Raw genomic sequence first — 18,372 nt, forward strand, 5'->3', positions numbered from 1 at the left:
TAAGCAGGGAAAATTTATCAAAGGTTTGCAATTTATGTAATGTGATTTGATTTTCTTTAAAATGAATTTTCATGGAATGTGTAGAATAATCTATGTCAGGGTTATATTTGTGACGCCAAGGCATTCCTAAAATAATATCACTAGCTTGCAAAGGCACAACCAAGAAATTTCCGCGCTCAACATAATCATTGATTTTAATCTCTAAATCATGCACTTCTTGTATACCATTGTATCTAGTGCTTAAGAATGCAATTTTTATGTGATAATGAGTTGGGACAATAGATAAATTCAATTCTTTTACCAACTTTGCGGAAATAAAATCATGCGTCCTTCCATCATTATGCAAAACAATCTTTTCTTGACCATGTACAAAACATTTTATTGTCAATAACGAATGAGGATTTGGCATACCTAGTAAAGTATTTGAAGCATCGTCGATATCATCATCATCTTCAGTGAAGTATGGCATATCTTCATGGTCCTCGTCATCAGTTGCTCCCAAGTGATTGATTTGAATAGCTTGCTTCTTGGACTAACAGTTCACTACTAAGTGTCCGGGCTGATGACACTTGTAGCAAACCATAAGCTTTGCTTTGGAGACATTGTTAGTAAGAGCTAAAAGTTTGGGTATATTGGGATTTGGCTGGAGGGAAGGCTTAGGGTTATCAAGATTGTGGGAGAGAAGGAACGAGTCTCACTTGTAGCTTTCTTGCTTGCACAATGGGAGAATACACACAGAGATGGAGGTTGAAAACAGTTTTCCTCTTCTTAGTTGTGTAAGCCAAAAGAAGTCTTGTACAAGGAAATAGAAGAACCCTATATATGGGTCTCAAACCAAACTCAACTAACTAAGGTGGCATACTAACTGAGCCACGAACTAGAGTAGATAAGGATAGCTATCATGTAGCTATTATTCATGGGCAGTGTACCAACTGCATCTACAACTGACAAGTCGGTGACATAAATGCACAACGGTCACCCTGGCATATCACGAGTGGAGCTCGATATCTCAACACTCCCCCTCGAGCTCAATCCCAATTCCTGCACACCAAGCAGGTCTCTGAACTTGCGCAGCTTCTCTGCGCCCAATGCCTTCGTAAATATGTCAGCTACCTGATCCTCTGTGCTGACATAAACTAGATCAATAAGACCTAGTAAAACCCTCTCCCGCACATAGTGATAATGCACCTCAATGTGCTTTGTTCTAGCATGATAGACTGGGTTATTTGCCAAGTGTATACTACTCATGTTGTCACAATAAATGACAACTGGTCCATCTGTAGACTGATGCATATCATAAAGTAGCTTATGCAACCAAGCTACCTCACATGCAGCCATTGCTGCACCCCTGTACTCAGCCTTTGTGCTCGACAAGGCAACTGTAGGCTGTTTCTTGCTGCTCCAAGTGACTGCAGCACTCCCAAAAGAGAACACATATCCACTGGTAGATCGTCTATCCGAAATGCTACCAGCCCAATCAGCATCAGTGTATCCATGCAACTGTATCTGAACCCCAGTCTCATAAAATAGTCCATACTGCAATGTGGACTTCACATACCTGAGTATGCGTCTAGCAGCATCCAAATGCGGTTTCCTTGGAGCCTGCATAAACTGACTTACCAATCCAACAGCATAGCTCAAATCTGGCCTGGTAATAGTCATATAAATCAAGCTTCCTACTATGCGTCTGTACATAGTAGGAACTTCCAGAAGCTCACTTGCATCTGCGCTCAGCTTCACATTCTGCTCCAAAGGAACTGAAATAGGCTTACAGCCTGTCATCCCATATTTGGACAGCATGTCCAATCCATACTGCCTCTGCAAGAGCTGTATCCCACTTGGTGATCTAATCACCTCAATGCCCAAGAAATAACGCAGCTCTCCCAAATCCTTCATCTCAAACTTCTGCTTCAATAGCATTTTCACATGAAGGATATCTTCATCACTGTCACCTGTCATAATCAAATCATCAACATAAATGACAAGTAGCATGATACCTTTCTCTATTTTTCTCACATAAAGTGAGAAATCTGCCTTGGAAATCTGAAAGCCAATAGTGACAAGATACTGTCCTATCTTGTCAGACCATGCTCTAGGTGCTTGCATGAAGGGTGCTTGCTTCATGCCATACAATGCTTTCTTCAACTTGCAAACAAACTCAGGATGAACAGCATGCACATAACCTGGTGGCTGCCCCATATAGACCTCTTCTTGCAAATCACCATGCAAGAAGGCATTCTTTACATCCATCTGATGTAAAGACCATCCCTTTGATGCAGCCATAGCAATGACTGCTCTTACGGTTGCCATCCTTGCAACCGGACTGAATGTTTCTTCATAGTCAATGCCATATGTTTATGCATACCCCTTGACTACTAATCTTGCCTTGTATCTGTTCACAGAACCATCTGCATTGTGCTTCACCTTATAAACCCACTTACAGCCAATTGCATTCTTACCTTTAGGCAAAGGTACTAACTCCCATGTAGCATTTGCTTCCAAGGCATCCATTTCTTCATCCATGGCTTTCTCCCATTTTTCTTTTCCCATGGCTTGCTCAAAAGAAGTGGGTTCTGGTTCCTGTATCACTTTGACCATATATGCATAGTGAATGGCTGTAAATCCATCATATTTCAGCCTATCCACAGGATACCTAGCTCTCGTAGACTTGCGCAAAATAGGTTCACTCCCAGGTGCTCTCAAAACATCCCTGGTCTTCCTTACTCCAGGTGTAACAATAGAAGGAATACCCAACTCATCATCAATGCTCTGTTCTGAGCCACTGGATTCACCATCCACATAAGAGTGACCTGCATTCACATCAAACATGGGCTGTTCAACCTTCTCTTTTCCTTTTCGTGATACCTGCATACCACTATCTGCATTGCTTTGAGAAGATTCTCCTGATCTCAATCTGCCTGTCCATGGCGAAGAATGTGAACCACTACTAGAGGACGCTCCAGGTCCACTAATATTTTGTGACTGTTGCTGTGAATTCTGTGCAGCATTACCATTTTGTGCATCTACATCATCAATCACATTTAGTGGTTTATACCAGCTACTCATCTCATCAAAAACAACATCTCTGCTCACTGTAAACTTACGAGTAGAAGGGTTATAGCATCTATACCCTTTTTGCTGCAGAGAGTAACCAATAAAGATGCACTTCTCAGCTTTTGGATCCAACTTGGATCTCAACTCATCTGGCACATGTACATAGGCAATGCAACCAAAAATTTTCAAATGAGAAATATCTAGTTTCCTACCAGTATACCTCTCCTCTGGAGTCATTCCATGTATTGCTGCAGTGGGAGTCCTGTTCATTATGTAGACTGCTGTAGCAACTGCTTCAGCCCAATAAAAATCTGGCAAGTCTTTTCATTGAGCATGGCACGAGATACCTCTCCAATATGCTTGTTTTTCCTTTCTGCAATTCCATTTTGTTGTGGGGTATGACTGCATAAATATTGCTGCTTTATGCCATGCTCCTGCAGGAACCTTGCAAACTCATTTGAGAGGTACTCTCCCCCTCCATCTGACCTTAGGCATTTTATCTGCAGGCCTGTTTCTTTTTCAACCATAGCTTTAAGAGTTTTGAAATGCCCAAAAACTTCACTTTTCTTTTTCATAAAATACACCCAAACTTTTCTGCTATAGTCATCAATAAAAGTGACAAAATAATGACAGCCTCCAAGAGATGCAACTTTAGTAGTCCACACATCAGAGTGGATTAATTCCAATGGCTTCTCACTCTCTTGAACATGTCTAGGAAATGGTTTCCTTGCCTGTTTTCCAAACTGACAGGCTTCACATACCTTATGCATTTCTGCAACCTTGAATTTGGGCAATCCTGCAACAATATTTTGGGCCTGCATTGATTTAAGTCGTTGTACATTAACATGACCAATGCGTTTATGCCAGATATCAATATCTGCAACTACACCGGTCCCATGTGCAAACATTGCTGCACTCAATTCAGACATGTCTGCATCCAATGTAAACATTCTGCCCTTCTTATTTCCTTTTGCTATCAAGCGACCTTTATTTTTCATATCCTCAACAAAGCATCCATGAGGATTAAATCTGACCTGCAAGCCCTGCTCAACCATTTGACCAACAGAAACCAGATTCTTGGTGATATTCGGGACATGAAATACATCAGACAGGTATTTCTTTTTCCCATCCTGCATAGACAAAGGAATTTTTCCAATCTGCATAACAGGATGTGCAGTATCATCACCAGTCTCCACAAATCCTGGTTTTTCCATTTTCATTGCATCCTCCATCCATTCTGCATGACCTGTCATGTGGTTTGATGCACCTGAGTCAACATACCATACATCATTGCTTTCTTCTACACTTGTCACAGAATTGTTCATGTGCTGCACCATAAACAAATGTTCATTTCTGTCATCACCATGTCTACTAGAAGATGCATAATTCCCTTGTTGCAATTTTCCATTCATGATGTCATTCTGCTTTTTATAGCAGTCTTTAGCCATATGACCCATTTTACCACAGTAGTAGCATTCAACATTACTGTTTGCATTTTGGCCTCTTTGCCATCCACCACGACCTCTTTGGCTCCCCCTGCCTCTAGAGTTACCACGTCCTCCTCCATAGGACTGGTTTTCTTGAGTTTGCTGCATATTCTAATTTCTACCACGGCCTCCATATCGACCTCCTCTACCTCTGCCTCTACCTCTTCCAGTATTTGAGTAGAAGACAGTTTCTTTTGAAGTTCCTCCTGAAGAAGATGCACCACCATTTCTTTGCTCCTCAGAAATTAGAAGAGCAATCAACTCCTCAAAATCAGGAAATCTTTCACGAACGGAAATGGATGTTCGGAACTGTGCATAATCCTTTCCTAGACCATTCAAGGTCACAGATACTAAATCATCATCTTCCACTGGCGACCCAATGGAAGCAAGTGCATCTGCAATCTTCTTCACTTTCATGTGGTAGTCATTGATGCTCATACTTTTTCTTTGCACATTATGCAACTCTTGCTTGAGCTGCATTTTCCTGGCTTGCGTATTTGTGCTATACATTTTTGACAATGTATCCCATGCCTCCTTTGGCGTACTTGCATCCTGAATATGCACAATCATAGAGTCTGAAATACTAATAGACAGCCAATACATAACTTTTCTGGCTCTCTCATGCCATGCTTTAAATGCATGCATTTGCTGTTGATTGGGAATATCAGGAAGAACTGGTTCTTCTTCATTTCCTGCAACAAATTCCCAATATCCTTTTCCCATAAGGAAATTCGTCATTCTAAACTTCCATGCTTGGAAGTTATTCTTGTCAAGCTTTTCAGTTACAATCTGTGAAAGAGAATCAGACGCCATTACAGAATACTGCAAAAAATTCTGTCACTGCAAAAAACACAGCTTCACCCTCACAAGGGCAAATCTGCAAAACTGGCGAAAGTGGTATTTGACCACACAGTCACTTCTTAGTGACGATTTTGCATCAACAGGCAACAGGGATGATTCTGTAACTCCCAATGTCTCTGCGCACAGGCATACGATGCAATTTCTGCAGTAACTTTTCACTGACCTGTAGAACAGTGGTCGCACAGCATAAAACTGGGCCTTTTCCTGAGTGCGTGCAGAAAACTTCCGCCTCCAAAACAGGCCCCGAAATGGCCTCAAATCAAAAAAACAGGGTCGCCGAGGGCTAAAGCCCTCGCCTGCAACATATACTGCCCTCTTGCTTCACCGCGAAGGGCGCCTCAACCTGAGACAATGCACTCTTGCAATTTCCGACTGTGCTACCTGCAGAGATCTGCTCCCAAAATAGAAAATGAAAGCAACACTGCTCCTCTTACCAGAACACCGCGAGCTTGGCTTTCTTTCTTGAGCTCCTTACCACGAACAAGGCTCTAATACCATGTCAAGATTGTGGGAGAGAAGGAACGAGTCTTACTTGTAGCTTTCTTGCTTGCACAATGGGGGAATACACACAGAGATGGAGGCTGAAAACAGTTTTCCTCTTCTTAGTTGTGTAAGCCAAAAGAAGTCTTGTACAAGGAAATAGAAGAACCCTATATATGGGTCTCAAACCAAACTCAACTAACTAAGGTGGCATACTAACTGAGCCACGAACTAGAGTAGATAAGGATAGCTATCATGTAGCTATTATTCATGGGCGGTGTACCAACCGCATCTATAACTGACAAGTCGGTGACATAAATGCACAACGGTCACCCTGGCATATCACCAGTGGAGCTCGATATCTCAACAAGGGTTTGGATTAGCAGTTGTTGATAAAGCAGGAGATCGAGTCCAGGGTTTACAAAAAGAAGAAGGAGCAAAGTGATTTTGATTGAATTTTTGGAAATTAGAATTGAATTGCTTTGTACCAAAGTTACCATTAACCAAAAGTTGTTGCGGTCGCTTTTCTCGTCTACGAATTTTATACTCTGCTTCATGTGCTAAAGAAATTGCATCCTCCAAAGTCTTTGGCTTAAACATATTCACTTCCACATAGAAGTGACCAAGCAACTGGACTTGTACTTGCGCTTGTGGATTGCCTCAAGAACATTCAAAGTTGAAGTAAGACACTCCAGAAATGCTCAATGCATTGCGAGATGGATTCATGATCTCTTTGTTGCAGGAGATCCCACTATTTGATAGCTTTTTCATGGAATTGAGGCAGAAGGAAATTTTGCAAAAATTCATTTTGAAAGGCTTCCCAAGTAGAGGGACAATCACCACTCTTGCAAACAACAGTCCATCATAATGATGCTCTATCTGCTAGATGGTTAGTGATGGATTTAAGTTTATCTTTTTCAGCATATTGCTCTTCATGAAAATAGTCGTCAAACTAACTAATGAAAAAAAGAATAATTTTTCCATCACGTTGCCCATTAAAAGTGCAAAAGTTAAAATTTCTTTTACTTATCTTGGCCTCTTTTCTAAGAGCATGTGCATTGAGCATCGCATCAATAGTATGTCAAATGGCATCTTCAGGTTGTGCTCTGTCTTGCTCATCAGTGGATTGTTGAAGTGCAACCAATTGTGCTTGCAAGTTTTGACGTGCCCTTTTCTCTTCTTGAAGCTGCAACATGATTAGATCCAATTTCTGTTCCATAGTCGACTCTGGCAAATCACCTTCGCCCATAAAATCGTCCATGTTTTGATCCGATATCCCGGTTTTGATTGAAAATTCGTCACTCGTACTCTTGTCACGTGTGAATAAGATTACCACGAACTTGCTTTGTTCATTAGTATGCTTTTGCTTTTACGATATTGCTTTCCTCGGGTACGGCAATTGAAAATGGTCTTCTTCCAAGCAAAATAGTCTTTCCCATAGACTGCACGTGACAGCCTACTTGATGTAAATTTGTTCAGCCAAGTTGCAGGTGGAAACAAGGGCTTACTGAGACTGCAGAACTGGTTCGAGAGTACCATAATAGGAATACCCGTTATGTAAAAGATTGGTAGTTGAGCTTTAAGCTTAATAGCTTAAGCTTTTAAAAAGCTTAATAGATTGGAATGATCTGCGCAGGACGATGACATGTGTTTGTGGGAATTGACGTTAGCGAGTACATACTTCCGCCACGATTTGTCAATTTTGTAGAGCTTGTGCTCCCTTTAAGCTTCTTAAGCTTATATAAACTCAAACTTGATAAACTCTTGTCTGCTTCTCTATGAGAAAAAAAACGACTTGTGACAGAAACTTCCTGAGTGGTCATCCGCCTCCTGCGCGTGGTCCTTCGCGATCAAAGGGTACAACAGGGGGTTCTTCACTGCCAGGAATACACCTATGTTGTCAGTTCATTGCAAGACAGCCTATAGATCCCGTTCGTTCCAGGAGCTTTGCCTTCACGCGAGATGGCAAGCAATTGGAAGCTCTTGATCTCAGCTCAGCTCTGATACCATTGGTGCGCAGATCGAATGTTGGATGTGTGCATAGTGAATGCCAAAAGGTGCCCAAGCACAAAGAACTCTACAAATCTTCATAATTTCAAGTACAAAACAAAAGCAGATTTGCACAACATGAGACAAAAAGACAAATTGGGTGCAATCTCCCCCCATGCCTTGTGTAAGAGCTTCACAAGGTATGTATTTATCTTTAAGCTAAAAAATAGTCAACTTTATAAATAGCATGCTTTTGCTTTTGTGTTTCCATTTGCCCAAATAAGGCGTTTGAGCGTCCAAAAGTCCGGGTTGTACCCAAATACAAATGTCAAATAATGAAATATTTAACCAAGCACCTATGTGCATACAAGATAATAAATCTTTTGTCAAGCACTTTAATAAATAAGCACGCTTAAATAAATATTGGTGCCACGTATTTAGTGATAAGATGCGCACTCATCAAAAATAGTAATTATTCTAGGCATTTGGATTCATGCCATCGTCTGATGCTATCCAACGCCACTACCGCCTGCTCTACACATCAATTGAAACATTCACAATTGTTATAAAATAATTAAATAAAATCCCAAAAAAAGTGAATACCTAGCAGTCTTTAGCTACAAAATAATTAAATAGGTTGAAACTCTGTCCTAACCTTAAATTAATTCGAGTGCGCATTCTAAACTTGTAAATATCCATTAATTTAATATGTGTTTTATGAAATCACCCACGTGCACATTAAATTAATTTGACGCTCGAAAAGGACAAGCATCCCCGTCAACTTCTCGCACAAGGAATCCTCCTTGTGTACGAGCCCCAGCAAATAAATAGTTTTACAGAATCCACCGATAAATCTCATGGAATCCACTGTGGAATATGCCTCCTAGCATCATTAAGACTCCTTCATATAAACGCACACATACTCTCTCTTAAACAATAAATTGTGTTCAAACTAAACACATCTTTTATATTACTAACTTAGCTCTTATTGAAACCATTTGTTGCCTTCTCAAAGCCTTGTTTCTAATCACTTGGCATAGTTTTCTTTGGCACTTAATGCATCATAAGGCACTCTTTTAGTGTGATGAGATATGATCAGATCATGTCTACAACCAATTCATCAACATTCTCATTTATACTCTTATGCGAGAGTTGAGCTTTATTTGCCACTATGATCCTGTCCCATCATGATAGTAATTAGATCATTGGATTGATGCAATTCATCTTTCCACCATGATCAGTTTTTCTTTGATATGCATTGCACACTATCCAATGTGAATTTTCTATCTCTTATGTGGACCAAACTCGATGCTTGTAATGTGTGATATAACTTTTACACCATGCGTACACCATGTTTTTGTAGAAGCTATATACAATATCAATAAACTCTTACTTATCTCTATCATCAAACACTATCTTTTAAAGTAAATGAGCTAATTTGTTGAGACTAATCTAGACCTTGGCTTTTGCCAACTTTGTTTTTTCCCCATTACTTCGATGAAGAACCACAACATGCAATTTTTTCCACCATTGTAGTCTTATGGCATGCGAACTGCGACATTCCCTTCCCCATTGATAAGTGCTAAAATAAACTTCACAGCCTTAGCTCCTCTAAAATAAGGCTTCTTTGTCAAGTTGCCAAATTTTCTTAATCTCTTCTTATCACTTTCAATTTTTAGATGTTGTAATATCGTCTTTTTCAAGCTGTAACTATAAGCAAAGTAAATATATTCATACACAATTTTCTCAATAATCCTAACAAAAGTATGCCATAAATAAATGTGAATATGATCCAATGGAATGTTGAAAATGGGCTTCCATTTGGAATCTCCTTTATCACATGTTAGTACGATATTGGTTACTCTTTGCCCGTTCTCCTTCCCACCCTTTTCTTCCACCCTCTTTATCAAGCAATATAAATATGGATATTTTACCTTCGCACAACAAACACATTATAATATATTACCATTGTTGACTACACCTTGCATAAATCCAAGTAGTAATTATTAAGCTTTATAAACCTAATCTCATGCATTTTTTGTCTCTACCTTCATTGTTTCCATACCAATAACATGCATGGGTCTCCTATTAGCTCCAAAATCTTTGTGTTGAATAGCCTTTAAGCATCTATTAACTTTGAAGGTCTAAAAAGAGGCATATGTTTCTCTTCAACACATGACTAAACCCATCCTTCACACCCTTGAATATTTTTAAGTAAGTCCATGTGCTAATACCAATCTTATCACAAATAGATCGTATATTCATAGTTGAGAGCTTGTTTGACACATCTTTTAGTGTGGACTCAATCTCTTTCTCCTTCACAGCCTTGAACTTTAGATTATCCAAAGCAACTTCCAATATGTACTTGCCTTCTTCAAATGAATGATCCAAGCTCATTCGCACCTAGGTTTTCATTTTGAGTGACCTTGCATGCCTAGATGCGTCGCTTCCATTGGCCACCATTCACAATTAACTCATAATTTAATTTTTTCCTTTCATTTGTGCTCATATGTTAACTTACTATTGATCTTCTTTAGGTCGTCCAATTGTAGCTTTGTATCCTCATACAAGATGCCAATGTCATGAATAGTGTCCCATGTTGTAATAATTTGATTGCTTTTGTGAATTATAATTTCATTCGATTGCTTCACTTATCATTTAGACATTTTCTTTGAAGTTGATGTACATTGATGCCATCATACTAGCCACTCACCACATGTTAGTCGATTTATTAGATGAACATCAAAAGCACATTTCTAAATGTTTATTTGGAGGAGGAAGTCTATGTGGAGCAACATCCCAAATTTTCTCTTGCGGACCACAACAATAAGGTATTTTGTTTGTAGAAAGCTCTTTATGGGCTAAAGTCAATATAGCAATTATGGTTCCATAGAATGAAGATATTCTTATGAACTCATGATTTCCATTCTTCCCCTTGTGACTTGAACTTATATTTTGATCTACTTCAGAGGGGACAAGCTATATCCTACTGTACATAGATAATTTACTTATCACCCATCATAGCTATTAAGATCCAACTTGGTTTACGTTTAAGATGACTAATGTCTTATTTTTTAGAATGGAGGTAGTTAGATCTAAGCATTCCATTCTTGTTTCTTATTACAAGTATACACTACATCTAGTTGAACAATTTTACACTAATCAAAAACGGCCAATGGCCATGCCTCCAGATCCCTATGTCAATCTAGCCAAGGGTTCCCATGGCCAACCCTTCAACGAGCACATATATAGATTTGTTGAAGAAAAATTACTCATGTTGATTCATACTATGCTAGATTTAGCTTACTCAGTATCTTTGCTTAGTCAATATTTCAATACGTCTAAAATGTCACATTAGACTACTTGTTTATATGTGTGACGATATATTCGATGTACTTATTCTTATGGACTGACTTATGGTCATGGTTTGAATTTGCAAGGTTATATCAATTCTTACTGGGTAAGAGATCGTGATACTTTGCATTCCCATGATAGCTACATCTATTCTCTCGATACAATTCGAATTTCATAGTCAAGCCATAAGCAAGTTACGATGGTTGCCTCCACCATTGAGATATAATATCGAACATTCTTTGATGGCACCATAGAGGTTGTATACTTAAGGAGCTTGCTGGTGACACTTCTTTTTCTGTGTGGCATTGACCATCATCTTCCACAACAATCAAAGTGCTATTATACTAGCAAGTAACCCCATCATCAATTAGCGAGCAATGCACCTTGGCATGCATTATCACTTCTCAAAGAGTTTGTACCCTCATCAAATAATTTTGCAAATATCATGACCAAGCTTCTACTTTCGATTAATGGGGAGAGAGGATTCACTCTAGCTTTCCCTTCCATTTTGAGAGGAAGTGGCCTTATTCTCTTAGTGGTGATAGAATTTTAATTACAAATGTTCCATTGACTTTTTTTGTATATTGTATCATCATCCACATCATCAAGATGACTATGATTATAAAATAGAAAGGACACTTGGACAAGTGAACAATTTCCTTATAATGACACTATCCAAGTGACATTATTGCATGGCATTTTGCATGAGCATGACAACTTACATTGCCCTTCGCATTACCCCATATATTGGCATTCTATTCTTATAAATATACATCTATGCACATTTATCCATTTACACTTAGAGAGTGGTCAACATTGGATCCACCATATTCGCAATAACACCCATGGCAATTCCTAGGACAATCTCCTTGCTTTCTTCATCGCATACTTCCATAACCTCCTCCTTCATTGACACACAAGATAACTTACCTGTTGTATGATGTATTGAGTCTAACCATCCCTTTATTCTTCCTTATGGGCACAAATTACTCGATATGACAAAAACTATTATTCAAATCACTCGAAAAAGAAAAAAAAAGTTCAATGTGGTCGCATCTGCCTTTGCATGTCCTAATAGGTCACTAGGCAGCCAATGAGCACCCTTTATTTGATACCTTAGCCTCTTTGGGGCGATCTCTTGGGCTCGCTTAGTAAAATAACCATTATCTTTGAAGTTTTAGCAAGTTATTGGGTAGCCAACGAGCACTTCTTATCCAATCCTCTATCTACTTTAGGGTGAAACACCTTAGGATAGAAGTAAATTTTGGCTTGAACTATCTCGACAATCCCTTCCTAGCTCTAATTTTAGGCCTAAGAGAGGGTATTGAGCTAAGTGTGCAAACTAAACTTAATTAGCTCTTAATAATAAACTTGAAACTCCAACTTACCAAACTCTTATTTCAAAGAAGCACAATTTTAAGAAATGTTTCTCATAAGCCAAGCCCTAATTTACAAGGACCCATCCATCTATAAACAGACAAGCTACCAACCACTCAACCTAATCTAATTTTTGCAATTTGCAATCTCATTCTCTCTATTGCTCAAAGCTAATTGGGTCTTTATTGAATTACTACAACTGATCTACCACCTAGGCGACCTAATTTAAACTACAACAATTTGTGTCTTCAATTTGTTCTCTTTACTTCCCTTAGCATCTCCTAAACTGGTAAGCAAGGTTCACCACAACCAAACCTTCATTTTCATTTTCTAACATCTATGCAAGGCTGAGTGACTATCTTCTATGTTACATGATTGGTTTTTAAGCTGCAAATCATGTTTCTTCTCTTGTTTCGGCTATGTTTTGATCAATTATTTCTTGTTTTCTCTCTCTCTATGCAAGAATCATTGTTTTCTCATTAGCTTTTATGTTCAATACTTAACTTCAGAGAATATTCTTGTGTCATTAAGTTACCATTTTCCATACACCATACTTAGTGTACTATTGATCCATGCTCTATATACTTTTCTTACTGCTTAAACTATTGAAACGGGTGAGTCCGTATTAATGTCAAACCTCAAATATTCAATCCCTTAACTTAATGCATCTTCTCTATATTTGCCTTACCATGGCTCCTCCCATTTCTACTACTGATGACTGACATGCAAATATTGCCTACTCATCTATAAGTTTTTTGTTGGAGACTTTCTACGTTCAAATCCAAAGCTTGGTCAAAATGTTGACTCTAGATACTCCAAATGTTCCAACTTTAGAGAGGAGTAATATCCAAAAGAAGAAAAAGAAGTCTCAATGCTATTATTGTGGTAAAAAGAAATATCTCCGAATGAAATACAATAAATTAATAGCTTTACAAAAGGATAAGAAACAAACAACTCCATAGTGTCAAGAGTCCATGAGTCCTCATCATCCACAAGTCCAAGTTCAAACTCTAACCATGCGATCCTAGCAATGATTGCAAGGGCTTCCTTTTCACCTTGCTAGTACGTGTGATGCTCATCATCCTCATAGCTATTTAATGCCAAAGACAAAGTACGAGATGATATTGAGGTGGGATAATTGTGCCTCATCTATACATGTATACATGTGCATAAGATCCAAAGAGAGAGATTCCCTAACACATCGACCAAAGTTTGACAATTTGAAATCTTTGAGTTGGGGTTGAAATAATTTGACATCCAAGTTTATGATGAGTTGTATGACGAAGAGTAATGATTGGCTCCTAGTTCAAATTCACATGAGGGGACACTTTGGATATTGGCCAAAGTAGAGGAAACCATAGTCATTTATGCATTGTGGCAATAGTGACAAAATGGTTACGTGTGCTACTTTAAAGGCATTGTGAACAAACATAGAGATCTACTATGATTCCTTTCTAATTTCAAGAGTTGTTATGATCAATATCATCAACCTTGGGTTCTTTCCAAGGCATGTTAGTGGTGGCCAATACATCCTCTGCTTGGGTATGCATCGTCCTATCTAATCATCATTGTTGTATGTATTATGATGACTTATTATCATTATATATTGTTTTGTACCAGATCACTCAAGGTCTGAGGAAGGGTGTTATTGTCAGTTCATCTATGAGTCCGTGCATGTCCTAGTAGATTGGGCACATTTCGTTTTTTTTAATGATGTGATCCTTGTATTTACGGTGTTAGCTTATGGCCACCTGGTCATATTTTACTGGCCAACCTAATGTATTTATTGCCCTAGATGATGCTGCCCAACCAAATCATGTTCTTGTCGTATATATAGGACTGATGGCTCCCTCTCCAGTCATGCATACTCCTACATGCAGGTTCCGTAGGAGAGAGGGAGCTGGTACCAGTGCTGCCCACACAGTTGGTAACTCACTATTGACCCTGTACTATCTTGTCTTTATATGGATTCCATTTCCCGAGTCCAGTGCTGCCCACACAGTTGGTAACTCACTATTGACCCTGTACTATCTTGTCTTTATATGGATTCCATTCTTCTAAGTTCTCTTTGCAGTGTTTCTCTTTTCTCTTCTCTCTTTGTTGTGCAGCCTGAAACAGAAGATTCACGAGTTTCCATTGCTGCATCCACTTCTAGCAGCAGACACACAGAGCCTACCATCATCCAAGCCAATCTGCAAGGGCTCCTGTACAGAGCATGCTCAAGACTGCATCAACAAGAGCTGAGGCGACAATTAAGCTCTCTACGGTAAGCTTTCCATCCACATCACAAAATATGTGCATTGGCAGAAGGCAGTGGGTGAGGCAGCACCCAGGAACCAGCATGGTCTGCACAGTTCACACATGCCAGTAATGATTAAGAGAAAAGCATCAGCTCTTTGATGTCAGGTAATAGAAAGCAGTTCATAATGTGATGCAGATTTCAATACTTTCAAGGGAAAAAAATACATTGTTCAGTTCCTTAAAGTCAAAAAAAGGAGAAATTTCTTCGCAATAAGTGATGATAAGCTGCACATGCAAAATTTGGAACACTTCGACATACATGGAACAAATGACTGCACCTAAGCACTTAAGTTGCATTGCGCAATGACTTATCCTCAGACAATAAGCACTTGGCTGATGTTTGAAAGGGGGACAATATCCGAAGGTAGGCAAGCCATATAATCACAATGCTAATAACATCATCATCAATGCACTTTCTGACAGGTCTTTGTGGCTACTGATACTTTAAAGATGAACCTATGAAGTCTTAATGGTAGCAGATGAATCCAAGAAATAGTATTACTAGCTGCACCATGATGGAAAATTATGATTGATAGATAACTTTAAAGCTTGTTTCACCAGTGATAGAACTGAGAGTAATACCTTATCTTTCCAAGCATCCTTCACCAGAACCTTTCAAAAAGGTCGATCAACTAGTGCTAAATCAAGAAGTGCTACATCACTCTACCAGACTTTCTGGTAGAGTACCAGCAGCATCAGAAAGTACTCAAGGTACTCTTAAGGCCAGACTCTCTGAAAACAAAAGAGTATGACCAAATTAGTCAAAGACTTATAGCTTAACAAGTATAAAGTCTTCATGTATGGTAAGACAGGAGGAATACTTTCCGGACATACTCACTTGAAATCCCAGTAGTGTCAAAGTAGTATAAGAGCAGGCAATGATTTCCATACCATGTAGCAGTTAGGAGCTGTCAGACTAAGTAATACTATTGCTGAAAGCTGAAACGAACATGGCCACATGCACCTAGGTTATTGAGATAGGGCAAGAAGTTTTACTGCTAGCACGCAGAGGAAATGATGGCAAGGAAGATGACACAGGCCTTGGTACCAAAATGTTATCATTCAAATCACATGTGAAGCTGATGCTGGAAACATTGTCATGAACAATTTCAGTAGGTATAGATCTGAGTAAGCAGCCTTAAAAGTCAACAAAAGAGCCACCATAGGTTAGACTAAATAGTTGAAAGGGATAGCTAGAGCCTGCTTTACTGCTTATCCGACTAGACAACCATCAGTTGCAGGCATCTTAATTCTGTGCCATCTGTCTTCTCCTCAGTTCTATATATATACCCAACTATGATATCTCTGCCTCTTTAACATGAGCATTCAATTTGCTAGATTGAAAATTTCTAACAACATTTTGTTAGAAACAATGTTTAGAATGACGAATCAAACTTTAGGATAGAGGAACAGCCCACCAATCTTGCTTGAAACGAAGCCACATCTTGTTTAAGCTCTTCTTGCACACTACAGCAGGCACCCACCATGGTAGTAGGAGACAAAAAGCTGATTTTCAGTGATGATATCATGCCTACATCCTGCAAAAGCAGGTTGAACAGTAGTTCCCCTTAGATCATATAACTACCCCAAACCTGTATTCAATGCTCCATTCACTAGTCCCTGCCATACTTAACCCAGAAGCAAAAACCTCATTCTGAGCCCCCTTAACTCCATAGTTTCATTGATGCTTAGTTGCAAGCTCTGCAAATGCTTTTAGTGAGCCCCCCTTTCTTACCACTTGTCAATTTGCATGGCAACATCTAATATAGATGTCAGATCCCCATTGCAGGGAGCCCTCGAGCTGAAACTGTTTCTCCACTTTGCATGTTCACATCCAAAGTCTAGCCACCATCAGCACTTCAGACGAACAGTAGCTTTTAAACCTATTTGATTGGATCTGGTCAATTGTAATCGCATTTGTGGTCCAGCTTTCGATAACTTAAGATACTTTGCTTTCAAGTCAAGTAGAGGATGCTCTACCATCAACCGGCTATCCTGATATGCTTCCCTCAAGAAGAGAGTATGGACCGAACCTTTTATGCTCAAGTAAAACATGCCTGGAAGCTTGTTTACTACTCTAAATATATTAGAGGGTAAATTGAAGTCCTTCTTGAAGTGATCAAGAACTTCTGTCAGTATCCTTTTCTCGATTGTGAGACTCAAAATCTCATGAATGAGAGCAATGAGCCGCCTCTCTGCCAAAGGAGTCCCATCCTCTTCTTCACCTGCTTTCTGATATGGACAAATATACGGAAGCCTTTGCCAATTCTCCATGGAGTGAATTTCCTTCTTCTTTAATTTCATTCCCGAGAAGTACCGGGTCTTGAAAGCAAGAGGCTTGCCATGTGTTTCAATATCCCCCAGGCCAAACTCTTTAGCATCCCTCTTGGCTTTCCTTTCAAACTCTGTAACAGCCAAGCTCTCATCCCATGCCACGAGCTCCAACACCTCATACGGTCCTCCCCGCTGCACAAGGCGGAAATATTCCGGGTATTTCGGAACAATCGTGCGCATGATGTCTTCCGGAAAGCCAAAAGGCGTGCAAGCGAGCTCGATCTTGCGGGCATAGATGCGACGATCATTTGAGAGCATGAGGAGGCGCCGCAGCTTCTCGACGATGGCAGGCTCCTCCTGTGTGTGGATGCGCCGCTCCTCGTCTAGGAGCTGCGCAACCTGAGCGGTGATTCTGCACCAGGGGAGCTTCTCCTCGGGGTGAGTAAAGATCTGGAACATGTTAGGGTAGTCCATGATGAAGTTCTGGAACTTGGCATCGGTCATCTTAAACCCTAAGAGCCTGCGCCTGATGATGAGGAACCTGACGGGGATGGAGTCTGTCTTGAACTTAAGGATGGCGTCTCTGATTCTGAGCACGGGGGCCAGGACCTTCTCATTGTCTGCAACAGCATCTAGCCGCTTGTCTCTGCAAACCCTGACATTAGGGATGGATGTGATGATGGTCCGAGTGACACAGAAGGGCTTAGGCCTGGCCAGACATGCCTGCTTCAGGACACATTGCATGGATGATGATCCTGATCTCAACATCCTGCTTCCCCCAAATGTTTCCCCTCTTGTAAATGAAAAGAGTACTGATCATAAGAAGCAGTGGAGGCGTGATCAGAAGCTTACTGTTAACAGAGTCCCTTATCATAAGCTAAATGCGCATATGTAAGAACTTTTAATCATTTATCATTTTCCACTCAGGGAAACTCTTTCCCATGTGGGAACAGGGGTTATTCGCCCCCCCACCAATCCCCCCATTTTAAGCTATAGTGTTCAACACCAGGAACTTCTGCTCAAGAGCCACCACATACCTAGCTAAGCGCAACCAGGGGAATGTAAAGGCATGATCACATGCCCATGCATTGACAAGAACCTTTAGTCATTAGTCATTTTCCAACTTAGGAAACTCTATCTTAGTACTACCTACATCATTTGCTCCTCCAAGCGAGCTCATAAGAAGTCTCACAAT

General features: G+C 39.8%; 1 protein-coding gene across 5 annotated transcripts; it reads right to left on the bottom strand.

The window, feature by feature from the left end:
* Positions 1–13,518: 13,518 nt before the first annotated feature.
* Positions 13,519–18,040, bottom strand: LOC148011364 (protein ROOT PRIMORDIUM DEFECTIVE 1-like). Of its 5 annotated transcripts, XM_087670679.1 has the most exons (4): positions 16,639–18,040; positions 16,322–16,441; positions 15,486–15,635; positions 13,519–14,948 (listed from the first exon to the last, which is right to left on the bottom strand). In XM_087670679.1, the coding sequence occupies exon 1, from the start codon at positions 17,943–17,945 to the stop codon at positions 16,755–16,757; it is 1,191 nt and encodes a 396-aa protein (XP_087526805.1). In that variant the 5' UTR covers positions 17,946–18,040; the 3' UTR covers positions 13,519–14,948; positions 15,486–15,635; positions 16,322–16,441; positions 16,639–16,754. The 5 variants fall into 5 exon arrangements, with proteins under 5 accessions (XP_087526805.1, XP_087526806.1, XP_087526804.1 ...); XM_087670680.1 differs by lacking the exon at positions 16,322–16,441; XM_087670678.1 differs by having other exon boundaries at positions 15,486–16,441.
* Positions 18,041–18,372: the final 332 nt, after the last annotated feature.

This window comes from Lygodium microphyllum, chromosome 28 (assembly GCF_053477565.2).
Source record: "Lygodium microphyllum isolate KBCC chromosome 28, Lygodium_microphyllum_v1.1.10, whole genome shotgun sequence".
In the NCBI taxonomy this organism is placed as follows: Eukaryota; Viridiplantae; Streptophyta; class Polypodiopsida; order Schizaeales; family Lygodiaceae; genus Lygodium; species Lygodium microphyllum.